General features: G+C 44.4%; 1 protein-coding gene across 1 annotated transcript in view; it reads right to left on the bottom strand.

The window, feature by feature from the left end:
* KCNAB1 (potassium voltage-gated channel subfamily A regulatory beta subunit 1) overlaps window positions 1-25702 on the bottom strand; it is a 221364-nt gene that overhangs the window by 143738 nt on the left and 51924 nt on the right. The window contains exon 2 of the mRNA XM_075861532.1: window positions 311-354. Within this exon, the coding sequence (XP_075717647.1) occupies window positions 311-354 (44 nt within the window). The remainder of the gene's footprint in view (window positions 1-310; window positions 355-25702) is intronic.

Raw genomic sequence — 25702 nt, 5'->3', positions numbered from 1 at the left:
ATCGTGTGAGATGATTAAAAGGCTTTTGCACACACAAAAGGAAGTTTTTGCATACATTTGGTACAAACAGTAAGAGATCTTAGAATCCATTGCAATTAAATCCGGTGGATATACAATCTCCAAATTAGCCACCAGCAAAAAATACATTTCTAATTTCACTCTACATTAGGGTGCAAGTGTGAGAGAAGAATTAAACAGAGAGCAGGGAGGTGATAGGAATCGATCAGGAAATGACTTGTCCATGTCACTACAATATACTTTACAGTAACCAAGTCTCAAGCTCACATGGCTGTTGGAATAACACACTTACCGAGTCCTAAGCATGATACACGAAGTCCGGATTTCCCAAGATTTCTAGGAAACAAGCAAGAACATTGTTGTCAATAATAAAAAGGTCACGTTTTAGAATTATCAATTAATCTTGTAAGAATCTAATTTTACATGTATTTTGTCAGTAAGTAAACGATTCTACCCCAATATAGTAGCCTTTATTTAATACAAGTAAATACTGTACCCCTATAGGTGGCACATGCAGCTGTCATGGGGCCCAAGTAGACCTCAGGTTTTCCCTATCTTCCTTAATCATGGATAGTGCGAATCTTGGGGCTCTCGGTTCATAGGCATCATAAAATTAGTAACAAAGGAGGAGGAGGAAAAAGCAGGGGGAAGACTGGCAAACAAGCATTATGCCTGGAATGTTGTAAAGTTTTGGTATGGAGATTTTTATTTCTCCTATGGCATGCCATTTTCTTCCATTTAACACATAAAAAAGGTAGCATCTGGTATAGAAACAATTACAGCTTGAAATTTGGCAGCATTTTATCTGTGTAACGCTGGTCCATAGGTGGGCAACCGCTTTAGGTCTGAAAGATTTTTACTCTTCTCACAAGGTGTTGTAATTCAATTACATATTGTATACAAGTGATGATTTTTTGGTATTGGTACAATACCCAGGGGTATAGATATAGTGGATGCAGAAGTAGTTGTTCCATCTTGGCTATTGTACCTTAGGAGCCAACGGCCTTTCTGTCACATCAGTACTATATACACACACACACACACACACACACACACACACACGCACACATATACTGTATGCATCTCTCTCATAATATATATATATTTATTATTATTTTATTTTTTTAAATATATATATATATAAAGATATATATATATATATATATATATATATATATATATATATATTTAAAAAAATTATATACACACAGTATATATATATATATATATATGTATATATATATATATATATATACATACATGCATACATACATATATATATATATAAGTACGTACGTACGTACGTACGTACGTACGTACGTACGTACATCTATAAATAGCATGTAATGTTTCGGGACCCCTGGTACAGATTCTGTACTGGACCCCAGGAGGTTCAAGTTATGTTTCTGCATAAACCATACCCACTTAATAAACAACACCAAATAGAAAACATGATTGTCTACTTGTGGATAGTCCCTTTTAAAAATAGTATCCCCCGTACTCAATACCACTAACAAATAATATATCACACACACTACTCCTCAGTACGCCTACCAAAAATATCTATGTAATGTTAAAGTGCATCTTTCGGCATGGTCAACATCTTTTTTCTTCACAAGAACATTGCTAATTAATGGACAAGAAGGAGATAGGTTATTACTACCACACAATGTACCTCTTAAATGCTATGTAAACCTTTGTAGGAAATGTTTTATTTTTTTAAATAAAAATGTTAGTCAGTGTGTTTTATGCAACTTTCAAATTAGTTTTTATCAAAATTATTTTTACTTTTTGAGATACAGCTGCTTTATATCCTGTATATGGAGCAGCTGTATAGTTAGCTGAATCCTGTACCCGTCAAGTCTACGGAACTGACGGGTTCAGTGAAAGCGAGTCCTGCGTGTCGATCAACCTGTGATCCATCACATCTAAATTCATAACCTTGATGTGATAGATCACAGGTGGAACCTGCGTGTCTCCCGCTGACACTGAATCCGTCAGGCCCGCGGGACTGACGGATTCAGGTCTTAGCGAAAGATACAGCTGATCTGTATACAGGATACAAAGTATCTTAAAAAGTGAAAATAATTTTTAACAAAATCTAATTTAAAAGTTGCACAAAACACACTGACTGACAATTTTATTAAAAAATCTTTCAGTAACCAGGCTTTGTGTGTCTTTATTTAATGGCCAAAGAACCTGTGAAACCCACACTTCCAATCTCCTTAATACATATACAAGATCCACCATAGTGTAAGTCCTTCACACTTCTGAGCTTGAAAAGGAAATTTTATTATACTCCCAAAACTTAAATTTAAAAGCATGTATCACAAAAATGCCACTGCCTTTGTTTTGTGAGTATAATAAAATCTCCTTTTGAACTCTGGAGTGTAATGGTCTTACACTATTGTTGATCTTCTATATACAATGTATTCGAAGAGTCTTCAGACCCTTTCACTTTTTTCACATTTTTTATATTGAGGCCTTGTGCTAAAATAAAAAAAAATTCTGGTTTTCCACTATCATTCTGCAGTCAATACCCCATAATGATAAAGCAAAATAAGAATGTTAAAAATGTTTTCAAATTTCTTAAGAACGAAAAACTCAAATTTCGCGTGGACATAAGTATTCAGACCCTTTGCTATGACACTTGAAATTTAGCTCGGAGGCCCTCCCATTTTTCTAGATCATCTTTGAAATGTTTCTACACCTTGATTGGGGTCCACCTGTGGTAAATTCATTTGATTGGACATGATTTGGAAAGACACAACCCTGTCTATATAAGGTCCCACAGCTCACAATGCATATCAGAGCAAAAACCAAGCCATGAGGAGGAAAGAACTGCCTGTAGAGGTCAGAGACAGTATTGTGTGGAGGCACAGATCTGGAGAAGGGTACAAAAACAATTCTGCTCCACTGAAAGTTCACATGAGCACAGTGGCCTCCATAACTCTTAAATTAATGAAGAAGTTTGGCCGCCCCACTAAACTAAGTAATCGGGGGACAAGGGCCTTGGTAAGAGAAGTGACCAAGAATCCAATGAAATAAAAAAACAAAAAGACGGCGCCACCTTGTGCAGATCAGTAGGTAAAGGTGAGGCAAAGTAGCAAGAAATGTGCTCACCTGGAAAAGGAGGTTTTAAGGCATGTAATAACCACAGTGCTGCTGCTAGATCCGAGTCGGTATCCAGATGGGACCGCTTAGGTAGAGAGAAGTGCAGGAGAAAAGGTGGATCTTTTCAGGGGCGCTGCTGTGTGGTGAAAATGATGAGAACGGAGTCCGGAGGTATTGATAATAGGTTCAATTTATTGTGAGTGGCTACGCGTTTCAACAATGAACAAACGTCTTCCTCAGGCCTGCAATGTGCTGCCAGGGGGCATTGGGTACAGGCAGAGGCTGAAGCAGGCCGGCAGGCTTGCTGTGAGTCACTTTGTTAGAGGCACACACCGTGCAAGAAGAGACAAAGTCCAGAACATCCTTATGTAGCGTGGACCACCAAAAGTGACGAGCAATCAGGTCTCGGGTTTTACGGACACTGGCGTGCCCAGCAAGTTTAGAACTATGTCCGCAGCTGAGAATTATTCTCCTGTCCGCCAACCGAACAAAAGTCCTCCCAGGAGGGATGTCTCTAACCTGCAGAGGATTAGCAGTGACGATGCAGGATGGGTCTATGATGGTCTGGAGGGACTCCACCGTGTCTTCCGTCTCAAACGATCTGGACAGGGCATCTGCCCTCACATTCTTGTCCGCGGAGATGGTAGTGGAGCGCAAACAGAAAACGGGTGAAGAACAGTGACCACCTGGCTTGACGAGGATTAAGTCTTTGAGCAGACTGAAGGTAAGTGAGGTTCTTGTGGTCGGTGAAGATCAGGATGGGGTGAGCAGCGCCCTCCAGAAGATGTCTCCACTCCTCCAGAGCAAATTTGATGGCCAGCAGCTCCCGATCTCCAATGGAGTAATTGCGCTCAGCAGAAGAAAACAGTCTAGAGTAGTAGCCACATACTACAGCCTTTCCTTTGGAGCTCCTCTGGAACAGAAGTGCACCTGCACCGACAGAGGAAGCGTCCACTTCCAGTGAGAACTGCCGAGATACGTCAGGATTATGGAGGATCGAGGCTGAAGTGAAGGCACTCTTCAGGCTATTAAATGGAGACTCTGCCTCTGGAGTCCACACTTTGGCGTTCACACCCTTCTTGGTAAGGGTCGAGATGGGAGACGTCAGAGAAGAGAAGTTAGGAATAAACTGCCGGTAGAATTTGGCGAATCCCAGGAAACGCTGTATGGCCCTTAAGCCTTGGGGACGTGGCCACTGCAGGACAGCCTTCACTTTCTCAGGGTCCATCTTGAGGCCTTGATCCGAGATGATGTAGCCCAGGAAGGGCAGAGAACTCTTTTCAAAGACGCACTTCTCCAGCTTGGCGTATAAATGATTCTCCCTCAATCGTAGTAGAACCTGACGAACATGCCTCCGATTAGTCGTCTGATCTGGGGAGAAAATCAAAATATGATCGAGATAAACAACAACACCACAGACATAGAGTAGATCTCGGAAGATGTCGTTAATGAACTCCTGAAACACTGCTGGAGCGTTACACAGTCCAAAGGGCATCACCAGGTATTCGTAGTGCCCGTCCCGGGTGTTAAATGCCGTCTTCCATTCGTCACCCCGGCGAATCCGGACTAGATTGTAAGCCCCACGCAGGTCTAGCTTAGAAAAAATTTTGGCCCCTCGTATGCGATCAAATAGCTCAGAGATGAGTGGCAACGGGTATTTGTTCTTGACTGTGATCAGGTTGAGGCCCCTGTAGTCAATGCAGGGACGAAGGGATCCATCCTTCTTTTTAACGAAGAAGAATCCAGCCCCGGCCGGGGAGGAAGATTTTCGTATAAAACCCCTCTCCAGATTCTCCTTTATATAGGTCGACATGGATAGAGACTCAGGCAAGGAGAGAGGATATACCCGTCCACGGGGAAGAGAGGCATTAGGAACCAGTTCAATGGGGCAGTCATAGGTGCGATGTGGAGGCAGCGTCTCAGCCTCCTTTTTGCTGAAAACATCTGCATACTGAGCAAAATGGGGAGGCAGTCCCGACAGCGACTGAGGCAGAGAAGGCTTGACAGGATGGATCTGCAACAGACAACGACCATGGCACTTGGAGCCCCATTGGAGAACCTCTCCAGAATTCCAGTCCAGGACTGGGGCATGAAGTCGAAGCCAAGGCAGGCCCAGCAGAACAGGATTGATGGCCTTGGGCAAAACAAGGAACAAAATAAATTCAGAGTGAAGTACTCCAACCTGGAGCTTCAACGGCTTGGTTTTAGAGATAATGGGATCAGGCAGAGGCAGTCCATTAACTGAGGCCACAGCCAAAGATGTCTCCAGGGGAACTGTGGGCAGCTGAAGATGATCCACAAGCTCTTTCTGGATGAAATTTGCAGCAGAGCCAGATTCAAGATAGGCAGAGACTTGATGCGTCCTGTCGTCGGATACCAGGGTCACAGGAATAGTCAGTTTGGAAGCGAATCCTCTGTTAGATTCTGTTCCACCTAGTGTTGTCTCTCCAACCAATCCTAGGCAATGGGGTCTCTCCGGCCTCTGGGGGCACAGACGCACAATATGGCCTCCATGGCCGCAATACAAACAAAGTCCAGAAGTGCGTCTGCGTTGTTTCTCCTGGGTAGACAATTTAACATAATTACTCTGCATCGGGTACTCTGGTGGGATGACTGAGGAGGATTGCGGGACAGCAGAATCCAGCCTGGGAAGTTCTCTCCCCCGGAGAACCTCTTGGGATCGTTCCCGGATCCTCATGTCGACACGGGAGGCGAGTAGGATAAGATCGTCCAGTGTAGATGGCAGATCGCGAGCAGCCAGCTCGTCCTTGATCCCTGAAGACAGTTCCTGCCAGAATGTAGCCACCAAAGCCTCGTTGTTCCAGGTCAATTCAGCAGCCAGGATACGGAACTGAATGGCATACTCGCCCACGGAGAGGTCTCCCTGGTGTAGGGTCAGCAAGGATGCAGCAGCCGAAGAAACTCTCCCAGGTTCCTCAAAGATCGAGCGGAAGGTCCGTAAGAAGCACTGCAAGTCCCGGGTCTCTGGTCCCTGATGTTCCCACAGAGGATTGGCCCATGCCAGGGCTATGCCGGTAAGGAGAGAGATGATAAAGGCGATACTGACGTCATCCGAGCAGAAGGACCTGGCATGTAGTCTGAAATGGATCAGGAACTGATTCAAAAATCCCCTGCAGGACCTCGGATCTCCGTCATAGCGTGGAGGTAGCGGCAAGAAACACAGGGGGTTGGTACCGGTACAGACAGGAAGTGTAGCAGGCGGAACCGCAGGAACGGGTGCGGTGATGACTGTGGACGGAGCAAGCAGCCGATGGGCTATGGCGTTCACCGACAGGAGGAGCTGGTCTTGTCGTGACTGGAGATCCTCCATCTCAGCCAGCATGGCTTGTGTATTTAACGTCTCACGTTGACCAGCGGGGTCCATGGCCTGAGCGTACTGTCACGAAGCGGGTTAGTGGACCCACTAGGCCATTCCGCCGCAGCGGGGAGACAGCTGGCCAAACAACAGGACACCCCAGAAATACAATGTCCCGCACAAGGGTACCTGAATAGTCCAGATGGTGGCCGCAGCTCTGGCACAGATGAGATGGGGGCAGCAGATGGCGCCAAACATGGCGGATGACACAGGAGCCGCAAGTTGCGCCAGACGTGGCGGATTCCTCCGGATGTGGCAGATAACACAGGACGTAGTGGATTCCTCCGGATGTGGCAGATGACACAGGACGTGGCGGATTCCTCCGGACGTGGCAGATGACACAGGACGTGGCGGATTCCTCTGGACGTGGCAGATGACACAGGACGTGACAGATGACACAGGACGTGGCAGATGACGAACATGCCTCCGATTAGTCGTCTGATCTGGGGAGAAAATCAAAATATGATCGAGATAAACAACAACACCACAGACATAGAGTAGATCTCGGAAGATGTCGTTAACGAACTCCTGAAACACTGCTGGAGCGTTACACAGTCCAAAGGGCATCACCAGGTATTCGTAGTGCCCGTCCCGGGTGTTAAATGCCGTCTTCCATTCGTCACCCCGGCGAATCCGGACTAGATTGTAAGCCCCACGCAGGTCTAGCTTAGAAAAAATTTTGGCCCCTCGTATGCGATCAAATAGCTCAGAGATGAGTGGCAACGGGTATTTGTTCTTGACTGTGATCAGGTTGAGGCCCCTGTAGTCAATGCAGGGACGAAGGGATCCATCCTTCTTTTTAACGAAGAAGAATCCAGCCCCGGCCGGGGAGGAAGATTTTCGTATAAAACCCCTCTCCAGATTCTCCTTTATATAGGTCGACATGGATAGAGACTCAGGCAAGGAGAGAGGATATACCCGTCCACGGGGAAGAGAGGCATTAGGAACCAGTTCAATGGGGCAGTCATAGGTGCGATGTGGAGGCAGCGTCTCAGCCTCCTTTTTGCTGAAAACATCTGCATACTGAGCAAAATGGGGAGGCAGTCCCGACAGCGACTGAGGCAGAGAAGGCTTGACAGGATGGATCTGCAACAGACAACGACCATGGCACTTGGAGCCCCATTGGAGAACCTCTCCAGAATTCCAGTCCAGGACTGGGGCATGAAGTCGAAGCCAAGGCAGGCCCAGCAGAACAGGATTGATGGCCTTGGGCAAAACAAGGAACAAAATAAATTCAGAGTGAAGTACTCCAACCTGGAGCTTCAACGGCTTGGTTTTAGAGATAATGGGATCAGGCAGAGGCAGTCCATTAACTGAGGCCACAGCCAAAGATGTCTCCAGGGGAACTGTGGGCAGCTGAAGATGATCCACAAGCTCTTTCTGGATGAAATTTGCAGCAGAGCCAGATTCAAGATAGGCAGAGACTTGATGCGTCCTGTCGTCGGATACCAGGGTCACAGGAATAGTCAGTTTGGAAGCGAATCCTCTGTTAGATTCTGTTCCACCTAGTGTTGTCTCTCCAACCAATCCTAGGCAATGGGGTCTCTCCGGCCTCTGGGGGCACAGACGCACAATATGGCCTCCATGGCCGCAATACAAACAAAGTCCAGAAGTGTGTCTGCGTTGTTTCTCCTGGGTAGACAATTTAACATAATTACTCTGCATCGGGTACTCTGGTGGGATGACTGAGGAGGATTGCGGGACAGCAGAATCCAGCCTGGGAAGTTCTCTCCCCCGGAGAACCTCTTGGGATCGTTCCCGGATCCTCATGTCGACACGGGAGGCGAGTAGGATAAGATCGTCCAGTGTAGATGGCAGATCGCGAGCAGCCAGCTCGTCCTTGATCCCTGAAGACAGTTCCTGCCAGAATGTAGCCACCAAAGCCTCGTTGTTCCAGGTCAATTCAGCAGCCAGGATACGGAACTGAATGGCATACTCGCCCACGGAGAGGTCTCCCTGGTGTAGGGTCAGCAAGGATGCAGCAGCCGAAGAAACTCTCCCAGGTTCCTCAAAGATCGAGCGGAAGGTCCGTAAGAAGCACTGCAAGTCCCGGGTCTCTGGTCCCTGATGTTCCCACAGAGGATTGGCCCATGCCAGGGCTATGCCGGTAAGGAGAGAGATGATAAAGGCGATACTGACGTCATCCGAGCAGAAGGACCTGGCATGTAGTCTGAAATGGATCAGGAACTGATTCAAAAATCCCCTGCAGGACCTCGGATCTCCGTCATAGCGTGGAGGTAGCGGCAAGAAACACAGGGGGTTGGTACCGGTACAGACAGGAAGTGTAGCAGGCGGAACCGCAGGAACGGGTGCGGTGATGACTGTGGACGGAGCAAGCAGCCGATGGGCTATGGCGTTCACCGACAGGAGGAGCTGGTCTTGTCGTGACTGGAGATCCTCCATCTCAGCCAGCATGGCTTGTGTATTTAACGTCTCACGTTGACCAGCGGGGTCCATGGCCTGAGCGTACTGTCACGAAGCGGGTTAGTGGACCCACTAGGCCATTCCGCCGCAGCGGGGAGGCAGCTGGCCAAACAACAGGACACCCCAGAAATACAATGTCCCGCACAAGGGTACCTGAATAGTCCAGATGGTGGCCGCAGCTCTGGCACAGATGAGATGGGGGCAGCAGATGGCGCCAAACGTGGCGGATGACACAGGAGCCGCAAGTTGCGCCAGACGTGGCGGATTCCTCCGGATGTGGCAGATAACACAGGACGTGGTGGATTCCTCCGGATGTGGCAGATGACACAGGACGTGGCGGATTCCTCCGGACGTGGCAGATGACACAGGACGTGGCGGATTCCTCTGGACGTGGCAGATGACACAGGACGTGACAGATGACACAGGACGTGGCAGATGACACAGGACGTGGCACGACTTGATACTAGGGCAAAGCACGGGAAACAGGAACGGGGAACAAGGTACGGGTAACAACAGGAACGGGAAACACTAAGGGACCATTTGCAAGACAGACTGGGAAAACTAACAACGCTCAGGCATCGAACTAGGGGGCTGGACCCCTCTTATAGCCCAGGGTACTCACGGGTCAAAGGTCGTTCAAGATGTCCGGTGCGCGCACTGCCCTTTTAAGAGCGGGGACGAGAGTGCGCGTGCACCCTGCGGGCTCCGGCGGAGGTGAGTGGATGCAAGCGCTGGCGTCTCCTGAGGAGGAGGCTGGGGCCAGTGCTTGCCGACTCGTGGCTGCGGCTGTCAGCGGGAGGCTGGAGCTTACAGCCCGCAGCCACGGACATTACACTGGGCTTTATGTAAGAGTGGCCAGAAAGAAGCCTCTCCTCAGTAAAAGACACATGAAAGGCCGCCTGGAGTTTGTAAAAAAGTGCCTAAATGACTCTCAGACTGTGAGAAACAAGATTGAAGGAGGAAGCTAAGCACTGCTCATCACCTGCCTAATACCATCCCTACAGTGAAGCAATATGGTTGCAGCATCATGCTGTGGGGGTTGTTTTTCAGCAGTGGGACGTGTAGACTGGTCAGAGTTGAGGGAAAGATGAATGACGCAAAGTACAGAGATATTCTTAAAGAAAATCTGATCCAGAGTGCTCTGGACCTCAGACTTTGCTAAAGGTTCAGCTTCCAACAAGACAATGACCCTGAGCACACAGCCAATACAACACAGCAGTGGCTTAGGGACAACTTTGTAAATGTCCTTGAGTGGCCCAGCCAGAGTCCTGACTTGAACCCAATCGAACATGTCTGGAGAAACCTGAAAATGGCTGTCCATCGATGTTCCCCATCCAACCTGAAATCCCCAAATCCAGGTGTGCAAACCCGGTGGCATCATACCCAAGAAGACTGGATGTTGTTATCGCTGCCAAAGGTGCTTCACCTAAGTACTGAGTAAAGGGTCTGAATACTTGTGTCAATGCAATATTTTAGTTTTTCCTTTTAAATAAAATAGCAAAGATTACTAACATTCTGTTTTCACTTTGTCATTATGTGTTAGTGAGTGCAGAATGATGGGGAAAAACGTGATTATTATTTTAGCACAAGACCTCAACATAACAAAATGTCCAAAAAATTAAATGGTCTGAAGTTTTTCCAAATACATTGTATGTTATAGACCTAGGTACACAGGTCTGGATATCTCCACAATGGCACAGATAGAATATCTACAGTATATCTATCTATTCTGTAACATCTAGTCATTTGGAACGGAGGATGGTAATTCCTCTATACACTAATATATTCATCAAAGTGATCTCTTTTGCAGTACCGTCCCATAGAAAAAGTAGAAATGTGTGTAGCACAGCAGAATTAGACCTCCAGGGTCAAAACGCGTGCCAGCTTCCAGGAATCCGACTGATGGATACCCACAATGTGGATGCAAAAAGGAAAAGGAAGCAGCACTCCAGCAAAGATTTCAAGAATCCAGATTTATTCTCCCATATGTGAAACAGAGATGATGCAACGTTTCAGCTGCTCAATGCCGGCTTGACAAAGGCTGCATGGAGCAGCTGAAACGTTGCATCATCTCTGTTTCACATATGGGAGAATAAATCTGGATTCTTGAAATCTTTGCTGGGGTGCTGCTTCCTTTTCTTTTTTGTACCTTAGAATGCGGCATCAGAGCTTTTTCTTAATGAGGAGAAGTGGAATTTGCATTGAAATTTAATTTATTTTGCCTGGATCATTCAGCCAGTGTTTAACCCCTTCCCGCCGCAGCCCTTTTTCAGATTTTCATTTTCGTTTTGTCCTCCCCACTTTCCAAAAGCCATAACGTCTTTATTTTTCCGTCGATATAGTCCTATGAGGGCTTGATTCTTTCGGGACAAGTTGTAGTTTTTCGTAGCACCATTTATTGTGCCATATAATGTACTAGGAAACGGGAAACAAATTATTTGTGGGTTAGAAAATGAAAAAAACAGCGTTTCCCCCATTGTTTTTTGCGTGTCGTTTTTACGGAATTTATTGTGCAATTAAAACAACATGTTAACTTTATTCTGTGGGTCAATACGATTACGGCGATACCAAATATTTATAGTTTTTTCTATATTTTACTACTTTTACAAGTAAAAACCTAAGTGTAAAAAAGAAAATGTATTTTGTGTCGCCAAATTCCGAGAGTCGTAACTTTTTTATTTTTCCGTCGATTAAGTGGTATGAGGGCTTATTTTTTGCGGGATAAGCTGTAATTTATACTATTTTGGTGTACATGCGACGTTTTGATCACTTTCTATTTCATTTTTTGTAGGAGATGGTGACCAAAAAATAGAGATTCTGGCGTTTACAATTTATTTATTTTTTACGGCGTTCACCGAGCAGATTAAATAATTATATATTGTAATAGTTCAGACTTTTACGGACACGGCGATACCAATTATGTTTATTTATTTTTTAATTTTTTTACTATGCTCTAGGGGAAAATGGGAAAAGGGGGATTTTTTTAACTTTTAATGTTATTTTTTTTTAGTAGTCCTCCTAGGGGACTTCAACCAGCAATCGTTAGATCGCTTGCACAATATACTGCAATAGTAATGTATTTCAGTATATCGTGATTCTGACAGGCATCTATTAAGCCCTGCCGGAGGCAGTGCTTAACAGGAGCACAAAGATGGCGGACCTGGGGGCCTTCACTAGGTCCCCAGGCAGCCATAGCAACCATCGCCCTCCCCCCCTGCGATTGTGTTGCGTGGGGCGCGATGAGCTGTTAGAGGGGGTCATCCCCTCTTTCTAACAATTTAAATGCTGCGGTCGGTATTGACCGCAGCATTTAACGAGTTAAACGAGCGGGATCTCGCTCGGGCACGATGCCGCTCGTTACTCTGAAGTCTCGGCTGTAACATACAGCCGACACCGGCATCGTATGGAGCGGGTTCACTCCGTGAGCCCGTTCCATACTTCCCCTACCTGACTTTGGCGTATGGATACGTCATATGTCGGGAAAGGGGTTAAGAAGTGAAGTGCAACTTTAATATTAGGTAGGTGGTTTAAATATTATGGCTGAATGGTGTACACGGTATACTATGCACTGTATATTTCATTACATGCAAATATACTTGTTTTGTAATCCCTCCACTAATTACAAACTGAACAGCAATCGGACAAGTATTACTTTTTATTATTATTATTATTATTTGTACATTATGGTACAAGAGGCTAGACAGAAATCTAGTAATTACTCTCACCCAAAAAAAATGGAAATATATATGTGCACGTCGTTTTAGTATGACTTATGAGTGCTGATTTTCAGTTCTATTAAAATAAAGAACAAAATACTGAAAACATTGAGATACTAGAGAACAAGCAACCCCATAGTGGATTGTAAATTGTTACATTTTGTGGGAAGGAATAATTGGTCTTGAAAGAGAGGTTATGTTAGATAAGTCAGTGAACCAGAGGTATTGACTGATGTATTTCCTATGAGATAATGAAGTAATAGAAGAGAACGGATGTTACATGTGTGTAGCTTGGAGCTACTGAAGAATCCCATTTTTTTTTTTTTTTCATTTCAAATTAGTTTCTATTCCAATTCATATCTGCTCTGTTTTGACAGAATAAAGAAGTTATGTGATAGGGTAATGACATATAAGTATTCCAGAGGCAAACTCCTGGGAAGAATTCCAGCCTCCATCATCCTCGTCTGTGGTATACATTGCATTTATATTAGCATGCGCTACCTTGAGGGTTTTGGCAGACGTTTATGTTTGTAGCTGCAGGTTTGAAAATCACAATGCTGAAAGCAAGGTGACTGGCTGGTAACTTTTAGGTCATTTGCTCTTAGCAGCATATGTTCAACATGTTGTTCTAAGTCATCATCTACATCCGCTCTTTTCAATTTAAAGGCAATGTAAACCTTTGAAAGGCAATTTTTTTTTAATAAAAACTTTAGCCAGTGTGATTAGTGCAACTCTCTTAATAGTTGTTATTCAAATTTATTTTTACCTTTTGAGATACAGCTTCTCTGTATTCTGTATACAAAGCAGCTGTATCTTTTGCTTAATCCTGTTCCCGTCAGGTCTGCGGGGCTGACGGTTACAGTGACGGTTCATAACTTAGATGTGATAGATTGCAGGAGGATCCTGCGTGTCAAAGACACGCAGGACCTACTGTCACTGTAACCCGTCAATCACGCGGACCTGACGGGAACAGGATTTAGCAAAAAGATACAGCTGCTTGCTTGGTATAAAGAATACAGAGCAGCTGACTAACCTTTTTTATTAAAAAAAAATGCCCTTCAAAGATATACATAGCTTTTAACCGTTGCCAGCCAGCCAGTTGATTTTATAGAGACACCGCATTCACAGAAATATACACAAGTTTACCTGAACAATGTAAAGTGTACAGTCTTCTGTGCAGAACTTTTTAGAAAAATTATAGGTAGTTTTATTGGAAAAACTTTTTAGATTAGAGGTAGAAGGGAATTAAAACTCCATATCAGCCACCTACATAAGACTGAATTTAGTCGCACAATTGTAGCTTTCCCTTTCAAATGCATCATTTATCTCCATACAAAAAAACAAAAACTGGAGCTTAAAAATGATGTGAACATAGTCTTAGGCTGGCTGAGTGGTAGGGAACCCAGTGTAATTTAAATTCCCCCTGACGTTTTTTTATGCAAATACTGGAACATCCAAGAGAGAAAGGAAGGTAAAGGGAATAATTTTGGTCATTTTAATATTTTATGTAATAGACTATAAAGTTGTATGTGCAAGGTATCTAGTTCACACTACATATTTGTGTTCCTGCATTATAAGTACATACTACTTATTTGTATTTATGTGTTTATTAGAATGCATCATTTGTAGTGTACTGTGATGTATGTGGAATAGATCCCCATAATTAACCCCTTAATACCGAAGGTTTTTTAAACCTTAAAGACAAAGCATTTTTTTAAGTTTTTCCATCGTCGCATTCAAAGAGCTATAACTTTTTTATTTTTCTGTCGCTATAGCTGTATAAGGACTTGTTTTAAACGGGACAAGTTGTATATTTTAATAGCACCATTTTGAGGTACATATAATTTATTGCTTAACTTTTATTCAATTTTTTGGTGGGGTAATGGAAAAAAACCCAGAAATTTTGCCATTCTTTTTTGTGTCTTAAATTTACAGAGTTTACCGTGTGGTATAAAATAACATAATAATTGTATTTATGTATAAATTTGCAGTCACAGGCGTTCTAGCACCTGCATACACGTTTTGCTTCATTTTGTTGGAATGTGCTGTTCAAATTTTTGTGGTGTTTATGTGATTCATATATGTGGGGTTAGTGACTTGCTCCATTTTTTGTTCTTGCACTCCTCCCATTCTGCCCTGGGTGATTTTAATTAGTTTAATGCTGGTTCCTACCATCCCCAAGTATATGTAGGTTTAGTCCCAGTTCTGTGTTTATGTGCAGCGTAGGTTCCCACCTCATAGAGATCGCCTTGTCATGGCAGATGGGTTCACACAATTTGATCAAAATGTGCGCTAAGAATCTCCCTATTGTAAGTAGAATTAGCAGTAATTCATATTTATTTATATTTAGCGGCTTATGGGGCATTAGTGTTCGCAGTGTCCTGTTGCCATTTTCTGGTGTGCTATATACATGTGTATACATATATATATATATATATATATATATATATATATATATATATATATATATATAAATATTCAACTGACTCTGAATCATTGTCTGTATTATAGTCCAGTCACTTTAATAGCAAAATTCTAGAATAATCATAACTTGAATAGAAGTTCCGTAATCATCGTAAAAGCAATAAACCTGATGCCTAGTTCTTTTATATGCTAAGGTCTAATATTCTTACATTGTAGCAGAGGATATTTTATTTCTGCCCTAGTAATAGACATCCATATAAATCAGTTCAGTGCATTATTTCCTGGAAAAGAACTAAAGAACATCCAAATGCTTAAGGCTTATTCAAGTGATGCTTCTAGAACTACGGCCGTATTATTAATATCAATCTTCCTTCTTCAGATGTCAAGAAGCAAATAAAAGACGTCCTACTTTACTAAGCAGTGACAGATGCGCTTGACAGATCTATGCATCGTGAAACTGTGGAAGTTTTTCACCCGGGGTGATTTTTTTGGTCAGTTGCTCAAGTCAGTGCGTAAAGATTATGTTCCAACATGATCACAATGCGTGGCAGAAAATAGGTCAAGAATCGGATTTTATATTGTTACATGCACAAATCATAACATTTCTGTAGCATTCTGGGTCTGTACAGCACTGAATATCAGAAAATATTTTCCCCATGAACGATAAGCGGTCTAAAATGTAGAAGATGGTAACTTCAGTAGAGACTAAGAGAATTTTAATCTGCTCCTGGCATCTGTAGACATATATGCAATCCATGGGCATGCGATAAAGTGGTTCAGTCCCTAAAGCGCAATTAAAGTGCACATAATAAACTATTCACTTAAGATACTCATCATATGCGGAACTAAGCAAGTTCTTTAAATCCAATTTTAATTTTCACTCAGTCCAGCATTTAGTTTTGGATTCTTTAAAAAAATAGGTCAATATCACGAAAATAGGCCGTGTAATGCCTATTCTAAATTCCTAGTGCCATTACTACTCCGCAACTGTACGGCTAAATATACACACTATTCGGAGGAATATAAATATATATATATATATATATATATATATATATATATATATATATATATGTATATATATATATATATATATATATATTCATGGTTCTATTGAGAATAATATTACTTTGCTTAATTTATATAGTATAGAATAGATTACCTACCAGAGTGCATAGTGCATACTGCATCATTTTTCTTAAATCAAAGATAATAGTCTGGGGTGAACGGTAATGTTAATGCTTCAGCATACCAAAACATTTTGGACAATTATATGCTTCCAACTGTATGGTAATAGTTTGAGGTAGGCCTTTTTCTATTCTAGCATGACTGTGCCCTAGTTCACAAAGCAAGGTCTATAAGGCATGGTTGGGTGAGTTTGGTATGAAGAAACTTGAGTCACCTGAACCTTTTGGTTGAATGTGTAATGCTGATTGCGAGCCAGAATTTCACATTCAGCATCAGTGTCTGACCTCACAAATGCTCTTTTGGATGAATGGGTATAAATTCCCACAGACACTCCAAACTGTTATAGAAAGCCTTCCCAGAAGAGTGAAAGCCGTTCTAGCCACAAAACAATGCCAAACTTTGTATTAATACAAAAAAGTTTTGGAATGGAATTCCAACAAGCACATATAGGTGTGATAGTCAGGTGCAGGGCCGGCATCAGCACCCGGCAAACCTGGGCAAGTGCAAGGGCCCACTACCCTTGGAGGGGCCCACTTGGCCGCTGGGTGCTGACGCCGCCGTCGTAACGGCATCACTGTCCATATATGGACAGTGATCTATGGAGGAGGGAATGCGTCCCAGGCAGAGCGCTAGCGGCTCTGCTATGGGACTCCGTCTCTGGAGAAGCCCCTGTCATCACTGTCCATATATGGACAGTGATGTAAGGAGAAGAGAAGACGTCCCAGGCAGAGAGCTAGGAGCGGCTCTGCTCCGGGACTCCGTCTCTGGGGACAGTGTTGCCAGGAGCAGAGCAGTGTCCCAGGCAGAGTGCTAGTAGCGCTCTGCCTGGGACTGGCTCTGTGGTTGCCCCTGACACACTAGCCATATATGGACAGTGAAGTCAGGGTCTTCCCCAGAGCCAGAATACCGGAGCAGAGCCTTTACTAGCGCTCTGCCAGGGACTTCAGCTCTGCTCCGGAAATCACTTTGCATATATGGACAGTGATGTGAGGAGCAGAGCAGAAGTCCCAGGCAGAGTGCTAGTAGTGCTCTGCCCGGGACTATGGCTCTGGGGTTGCCCCTGACAATACTGGCCATATATGACAAGTGACTTCAGGGGCTTCTCCTGAAGCGGAATCCCCAGCCAGAGCGTCGGCAATGATCTGGCTGGGGATTCCACTCCTAGAGGGAACCCCACAGGCGCTACCTACAGGGAGGGGGGCTGTGTCGCACTGCCAGGGAGGAGGGGGCTGTGTGGCACTACCTAGGAGGAGGGGGCTGTGTGGCACTACCAGGAAGGGGGGAAGTCTGGCACTACCTGGGAGGGGGTGCTGTGTGGCACTACCATAAAGGGGGGCTGTGTGGCACTACCTGTGACGAGGGGGCTGTGTGGCACCAAATTTATGGGGGTACAAACTGGGGGCCTAACTTCTATATGGGGGCATAAACAGGGCCTAACGTCTATATGGGGGCACAAACTGACGTTCTCTCCCATTTTACTGCCGCCGTGAGTTCCCCTGAAAAGGGGCCTACTAAGTCTGTGTCGCACAAGGGCCCACATAAACCTGGAGCCGGCCATGGTCAGGTGCCTACATACCTTTGGTCAGATACTGTATGCATATAACCGTAATGAAAAAAGTAATAGTAAACTTGCCTAACGTAAATTTTGTTAGACTTTTTTTTAATAGCTTTCAGGTTAGCACTGTCTATATCATGATAATAATCTCATACACATTGGTGGGACAAGCTCTCATGGTGCCCAAGATAAGGTTTTTAGAATGCACCCATGCTCGCATTTTGGGGTCAGGATTTTAGTATAACTGTTGTCAGATGGACAATTATTAATAAAATTGCCCCCTGGCAAACTAAAGGGAAGGGCACATTGAACCCTGGTACCTACAGCATTATCAGCAGCATTTTTTAAAATCCATAAATAACGCTGCCCTAGGTGGTTGCCTATTCTCATCCTGACCCTGCTTGTAAGTATATATTGTAAGATTACATTTGATGTTTCTTTTTATTTTCTTCAGCCACATGACTACACTCATCGCAGACAGTAGTTTCACTGAAGCAAGACACTGCTGTACAGTATAAGCATTTAGTAGTTAAAAGGTAAGCATAGCGTTTTTGTGGCTACAATATACTGATATTTCCTAATGATCTAATAAAAGTTTAAAAGAAAAGCAAGGAAAATCTCCTAGGTTTACAACTGATATTTTGAACCAGTGTTTTTTTTCTTTGAATTATGCTGGCATGAGGAAGCATATATTATGAGGTTTAAATTGTGCTTTTAGTGAATAACACAGTGCTTACTTCCAAGGGACCCTGCAGTTCACATAGAAACCAAATCTGGCAAAGACTCACGTCTAAGAGCTGCTGTTTTGAAGTCTGTTTGCAACTGGGCACAATATAATGTGCCCATATTCTGCTCCAATATATGATTTTTAAAATGCACAGGCTGTTTTTATAGATTTATATTTTAAGCCTTTTGTGTCTTAGTATCCAGGTGGTAAATTAAGTTTGAATGACGGTTGTAAACACAATAATTCTAATGGGCAAAATTTTAGTAAGAAATAAAAACCTACTTGAAAATCCTTTCTTTTTATACATATAGTGCAAGCATTTTCCTTTATTGTTTTTATAAAATGTTTTACACTATCATGTGCTTTCTGGTATCGTCCACTCTGGAAGGATAGATGCTGAATGCTGAAGTTGTGCTGTAGTCAGGAGACACAAGACTTGCAGTGATGGATCCTCACAAGGGCAGTTCGGGCAGCCACCCGGGGCCCAAGGCTCACAGGGGGCCCATAGTCTCCCGATAGTGCCACCGGGCCTGACTCATGCCCGGTGGGGTCGCAAGCACCGGAGGGGCCCCAATGCTAGCGACAGCTACATTCACTTGTATCTGCGTCCTCAGGACCAGATACAAATGAATACTATAGGCTGTAGGCCACGTTGGCCTGCACCCTATAAGGTGCTGGGGAGAATAGCTGCGCAGGTCGGCGTGATGAAGTTACTGCATCACGCTGGTCTGCACAAGCGTCCCGCTCGGAGGATGTGCAGCGCTCCGTCCGTCGCAGGAAAGGGGCAAGGTAAGTACAATATATATTTTTCCCAGGGCTATGTTTCAATATTCAGGGGGGGATTTGTGTAGCACTATATACAAGAGGGGGGGCTGCGTGGCACTATATGCAAGGGAGGGGGGAGATGTGTGGCACTATATAAAATGGAAGAGAGGCTGTATGGCACTATATACAAGGGAGGGGGAGCTGTGTGGCACTGTATACAAGGGAGGGGAGCTGTGTAGCACTATATACAAGGGGGAGCTGCGTGGCACTATATACAAGGGAGGGAGGCTACATGGCCCTACATACAAGGGGGGAGCTGAGTGGCACTGTATACACGTGAGGGGGCTGTGTGGCACTATATACAAGGGGGGGAGCTGTGTGGCACTATATACAAGGGGAGGCTGTATGGCACTATATACAAGGGAGGGGGAGCTGTGTGGGACTGTATACAAGGGAGGGGGCTGTGTGGCACTATATACACAAGGGGAGGGCTGTGTGGCACTATCTACAACGGGGGGCTGTGTGGCACTATATACAAGGGGTGAGCCATGTGGCACTGTATAAAAGGGAGGGGGCTGTGTGGCACTAAATACAAGGGAGGGGGCTGTGTGCCACTATATACAAGGGGGGGGAGATATGTGGCACTATATAAAAGGGAGGGGGGCTGTGTGGCACTATATACAATGGGGAGCTGTGTGGCACTATATAAAAGGCAGGGGGCTGTATTGCACTATATACAAGGCGTAGCTGTGTGGCACTATATGCAAGGGGGGGCTGTGTGACACTATATACAAGTAGGGGCTGTGTGGCACTTCATACAAGGGGGTGCTGTGTGCCACTATATACAACTGAGGGGGGCTGTGTGGCACTATATACAAGGGGGGCTGTGTGGCACTATATACAAGGGGGCTGTGTGGCACTCTATATAAAGGGGGCTGTGTGACACTATATATAAGGGGGGCTGTGGTGTGCACTAAATATAGGGGAGCCACTGTGTGGCACTATTTACAAGAGGGGAGAGCTGTGTGGCGCTATCTACAGGGGGTGTACACTATCTACAGGGGGTCTGTGTGCTGATATCTACAGGGGGCTGTATCTGCTGCTATATACAGGGGGGCTGTGTGCAGCTAACTACAGGAGGGATGTGTGATGCTATCTACAGGGGCTGTGTGTGGCACTATGTACAGGGGGCACTGTGTATCTGGTGCTTTACTTTAAAGTGTTTGACCCAATTTTATTCAGGGGCACAGTGTATGATGCTATTATATTTAGGGGCACAGTGTGTAATTTTATCTTCTTTTATAGGTGTGGAAATGTGGGAAAATTGAGGAGCCGAAGACATCTGAGTAGCAAATTCGGCAGAAATGGGTCATGGCTGGTATAAGTCATCATGAAGGTAGAAGAAAAGAGGAAAAAAAACTACTAGAATCGGAGATGTTGTCACCTGTGAGTCACTGGATTTATAGAGAATCTGTCACCACTCCTGACATGTTTATTATAGGAAATCCTTGTATTTCACAAAAAGTCTTTGTGTAGTCCAGGACTGATAGACAAATGGGTGTAACCATTCCCCTTGTCAGGAGGATGTGTCCCTGCGCAGTGTGATACTGTCAGCGATGGTTGGATACTGTCAGTATGTAGGGACACACCCTTTGACAAGAGGAGTCGTAACACCCATTTGTTAATGCTTGCACAAAAAGGTAGTGTTAACAATAGTTACGGCGTGGCAGGGCGGCGATGGAGAAGGGGGGCCCAAGTTTGGGTAACAGCCCAGGGCCTATGGTCTACTTAATCCGCCACTGAAGACTTGTCACATGATCAGACGCAGGAGACTGACACTTCAGTAGAGGGCAGGAGCTAAGAGCTTGACTTGCAATATACCATTGAGGGTGAGCCACAGATTGAGTGAGTGTCCAGACTGAGAAGACAAGGAGAAGATCTTGAGGCTATTACCAAACCTTTACATCGCATTATGTCCCGGTGGTGTAGTGAGTGATATCACAGTCAATACTTTGTCTTTCAGAAGTATTGATACAAGTGAGAATTACTCAGTACTGTCTTCCATTTTATAAACGAGAAGAAAGAAAACGACAATACCATTACATAAACTGTATGTTTCATTTACTCCAAAGCTGTTTTATAATCCCACATATTCCCCATGTTTTATCATACGATATATTAAGATTTTTCAGTGCTGTTATTTAAAGGGTTTGTCTCAGGACAACAACCTGTCCATATGTCCTATTAGGGCACATAGGTTTGATTGAGAGGGTCTACCTCTTGGTACCCCCTCTATGTGCAAGTTCGGAGATTAATTCCAGCTCTGGCAGATGACACGTCCATGCAACACATAGACGACCATTCATCCGACATATAATACTACATTGTGGCTGCTGCAGGGGAAATGTATGCCTATGCATGGCATCCTCTGGCGATAACACCTGATCGCTAAGGGTGAGAGAAGCTGGACTACATTTGAAGTAGATAAGGTTTGGATTTTGGACAAAGAAAAAACAAACTTTTGATTTGCATTAAGGAATGATGGATCTGTTTCAGAGTTGTTGAGGCTGCGTTTTTTCCCCAGCTTCTTAGAAGTTTAGTCATAGCGAAACTGTAATATGTGTTGAAATGCATCCTCATAATTACAAAGTTGAGAACTTCGTATTTGACACAGTATAATGCCGTTTAGCTGCCGCACACAGTATAATGCCCTCTAGTTGTCATGATACAGTATAATGCCCCATAGCTGCCACCATTTAGTATAATGCTCCCATAGCTGCCACCATAGAATGCCCCATAGCTGCCCCTACACAGTATAATGCCCAATAGCTGCCACCATACAGTATAATGCCCCCATAGCTGCCACTATGAAGTATAATGCCCACATAGATGCCCACATGCAGTATAATGCCCAAACAAATTCCCCCACACAGCATAATGCCCCCATAGCTGCTCCCATACAGTATAATACCCCCATAGCTGTCTCCACACAGCATAATGCCCCCATAGCTGCCCCAATACAATATAATGCCCCATCACTGCCCCCATACAGTATAAAGCCCCCATAGCTGCCACCATACAGTATAATGCCCCCATAGATGCCCCATACAAACACTCAAGAGAGGAAGAAATGATCAACTTCAGCACAACAATAATTGTTGGAATATAAAAATATAAACTTTATTACATTTAGACATAACAGAATAAAAAAGATGAGTCACACAATGAAAAAGGCGTCAACCTATGCTAGACCAAATTAGTGAATAAATATCGTAGGCATATATATATATATAAGAATATAGGGATATGTAAACAAATACGTGTCAGAAGTCTTAAAAAATAGCAGCCAAGCAATCTACAGAGTACATCCAAACAATTATTAGAGGTGAAATGGTAATACTTAGATTACAATAATAATTGAAAGAAATATATGATGGTATACCAAATACACATGAAGGAGCTAGTAATTGATGTGCTCAGAGGCTGATAGGTATTAAACTGCCAGTATGAAATAACTGACACGCATGAAAAATAATCACCTACCCAAAGTCATGGTCACACACAGGATGGACGCCCACACCCGACGCGCGTTTCAGCAAATGCCTTCGTCTGCCCCATACAGTATAATGCCCTCACAGCTGCCCCATACAGTATAATACCCCCATAGCTGTCCCTATACTGTATAATGCCCCCATAGCTACCCCCATTCAGTATAATGCCCCCACAGCTGCCCCATACAGTATAAAACCGCCATACAGTATAATGCCCCAAAGCTGCCCCATACAGTATAATGCCCCCATACAGTATAATGCCCCCACAGCTGCCCCATACAGTATAATGCCCCCATACAGTATAATGCCCCCTTAGCTGCCCCATACAGTATAATGCCCCCATAGCTGCCCTATACAGTATCATGTCCCCAAAGCTGCCCCCACACAGCATAATGCCCCCATAGCTGCCCCCATACAATATAATACCCCCATAGCTGCCCTCATACAGTATAATTCCCTCATACAGTATAATGCCCCCATAGCTGCCCCATACAGTATAATTCCCCCTTAGCTGCCACCATACACTATAATGTCCCACAGCTGCCCCATACAGTATAATGCCCCATAGCTGCCCCCATACAGTATAATGTCACCTTAGCTGTCCCATACAGTGTAATGCCCCTTCGCTGCCCCTATTGCCAGTACCCATGTAGATAGTGCCACAGTGTCCCCTGCAGATAGTGCTATAGTGCCCATGTAGATAGTGCAACACCCCCTTAAAGATAGTGCCATCCCCCTGTAGATAGCGCTACCCCCCTGTAGCCATTGGGACTCCCTCTATGGGCGGAATCCCCACCCAGAGCATCGACCACGCTTTGGTCGAGGATTCCACTACAGGAGGGGCCCCTGACATCACTGTCCATATATGGACAGTGACGTCAGTGGCTCCTCCTGGAGCGAAATGCCCGGCCGCAGCTTTGCCGACGCTCTGGCCAGGGATTCTGCTCCTAGAGGGAACCCATATATGGACAGTGACATCAATGGCTTCCTAGGCTCAGCGCTCAAAGTAGCGATGTGACTGGGGAGTTCTCTGTACAAATGCTGAAGCAGGGGGCTGACGGTTCCCTGCTTCAGCACTGGGTTCAACTGTACCTGCGTCCTGAGGATGCAGATATAGTTGACACTGGGACATACCATCCATCCATCCGGGACAGCGGGACACCACCGGAAATCCGTGACTGTCCCGCTGAATCCGGTATGGTTGGGAGGTATGTCATTGTATTTTGGGCCTCTTGTGGCAATGTAAATACATCAGTAAAGTGATGTTATTGCTGCTATGCTGTATATTTTGTTAGGTCTTCTTATTTCCTTTACTAGGTGGCAATTTTGCATTGGTGAAACCGGCCACTGTCCGGTAATGTAAGGGAGCACATATGCGGCATTAGAGTTTATTGATTGCTTATATAAGGTAAGGCAACATGCTGGGCTTGTTCACAATCTAAATTTTTGGTGCCGGGATGTATGACCCGGAAGCCATCTTTGGACTGCATATGTTGCTCTGTAACAGGGTGATGGCGCAGTTACACTCCTGATTTGTTCCATTTTTCCCCACGTCATCCCTGCGGGGCATTTTTACCATCTTGCACCACCCTCCACCACTTTACAAAACCATACTGGCCCTTTTATGACTGGCAAGGGGATTACCTGGCCAGATCATTGATTACTTTACAATAAAGTTGTCGGTGAGCTGGTCAGGTTATCCCTTTTAGTCAATATGATGTTATGTTGTACATACTGCGTCTGCTTCTTCATGCAAGTATATCATACTTGCATCATATACCAAAGAAGAAAAAATAAACGATCATTAATAAATTATTGAGATTTCTGATTGACACACTCTGCAGCTGGTTAATATTAACTTTCATACTGGCATTTCAACAATGGCACGATAAATTTATTCCCTGAATTTCTGAACAGAACTCTAAGGGTATGTTCAAACGCAGAGTCAAAAACGTATCAAAATACGGAGCTGTTTTCAAGAGAAAATAGCTCCTGATTTTCAGACTTTTTTGTGCCACTTGCGATTTTCGCTGCGTTTTTTTACGGCCGTTTTTGGAGCTTTTTTCAATAGAGTCTATGGAAAACGGCTCCAAAAAACGTCCCAAGAAGTGTCCTGCACTTCTTTTTCGCGGCCGTTTTCTTATGCGTAAAAAAATGCAGCGAAAAACACTCAGTCGGAACAGAACACCGTTTTCCTATTGAAATCAATGGGCAGTTGTTTGGAGGCGTTCTGCTTCCGATTTTTCGGTCATTTTTCGGCCGTTTGCGGCCCGAAAAACGTCCGACAATAGGCCGTGTGAACATACCCTTAGATGCCGCAGTAAAGGAGGAATAGAGACAGCTTCCTGGATCCTTTTTAAAGAGGCTCTGTCACCAGATTATAAGCGCCCTATCTCCTACATAATCTGATCAGCGCTGTAATGTAGATAATAGCAGTGGTTTTTATTCTGAAAAACGATCATTTTTGAGCAAGTTATGAGCTAGTTTAGATTTATGCTAATGAGTTTCTCAATGGACAACTGGGCGTGTTTTTACTTTTTACCAACTGGGTGTTGTACAGAGGAGTGTATGAGGCTGACCAATCAGTGACTAATCAGTGTCCTGCACTTCTCATTGTTCCAGCCCAGCTTCTTTCACTGCACAATCAGACTGTGCTGTGGATCATGCTGGGCTGGAACAATGAGAAGTGCAGGACACTGATTGATCACTGATTGGTCAGCCTCATACACTCCTCTGTACAACACCCAGTTGGTAAAAAGTAAAAACACGCCCAGTTGTCCATTTTGATACTCATTAGCATAAATCTAAACTAGCTCATAACTTGCTCAAAAATGATCGTTTTTC

This window comes from Rhinoderma darwinii, chromosome 4 (genome assembly GCF_050947455.1).
Source record: "Rhinoderma darwinii isolate aRhiDar2 chromosome 4, aRhiDar2.hap1, whole genome shotgun sequence".
NCBI lineage: Eukaryota > Metazoa > Chordata > Amphibia > Anura > Rhinodermatidae > Rhinoderma > Rhinoderma darwinii.
The sequence above is the reverse complement of the archived record's forward strand: the minus strand, read 5'-3'. Positions and strand labels throughout refer to the sequence as shown.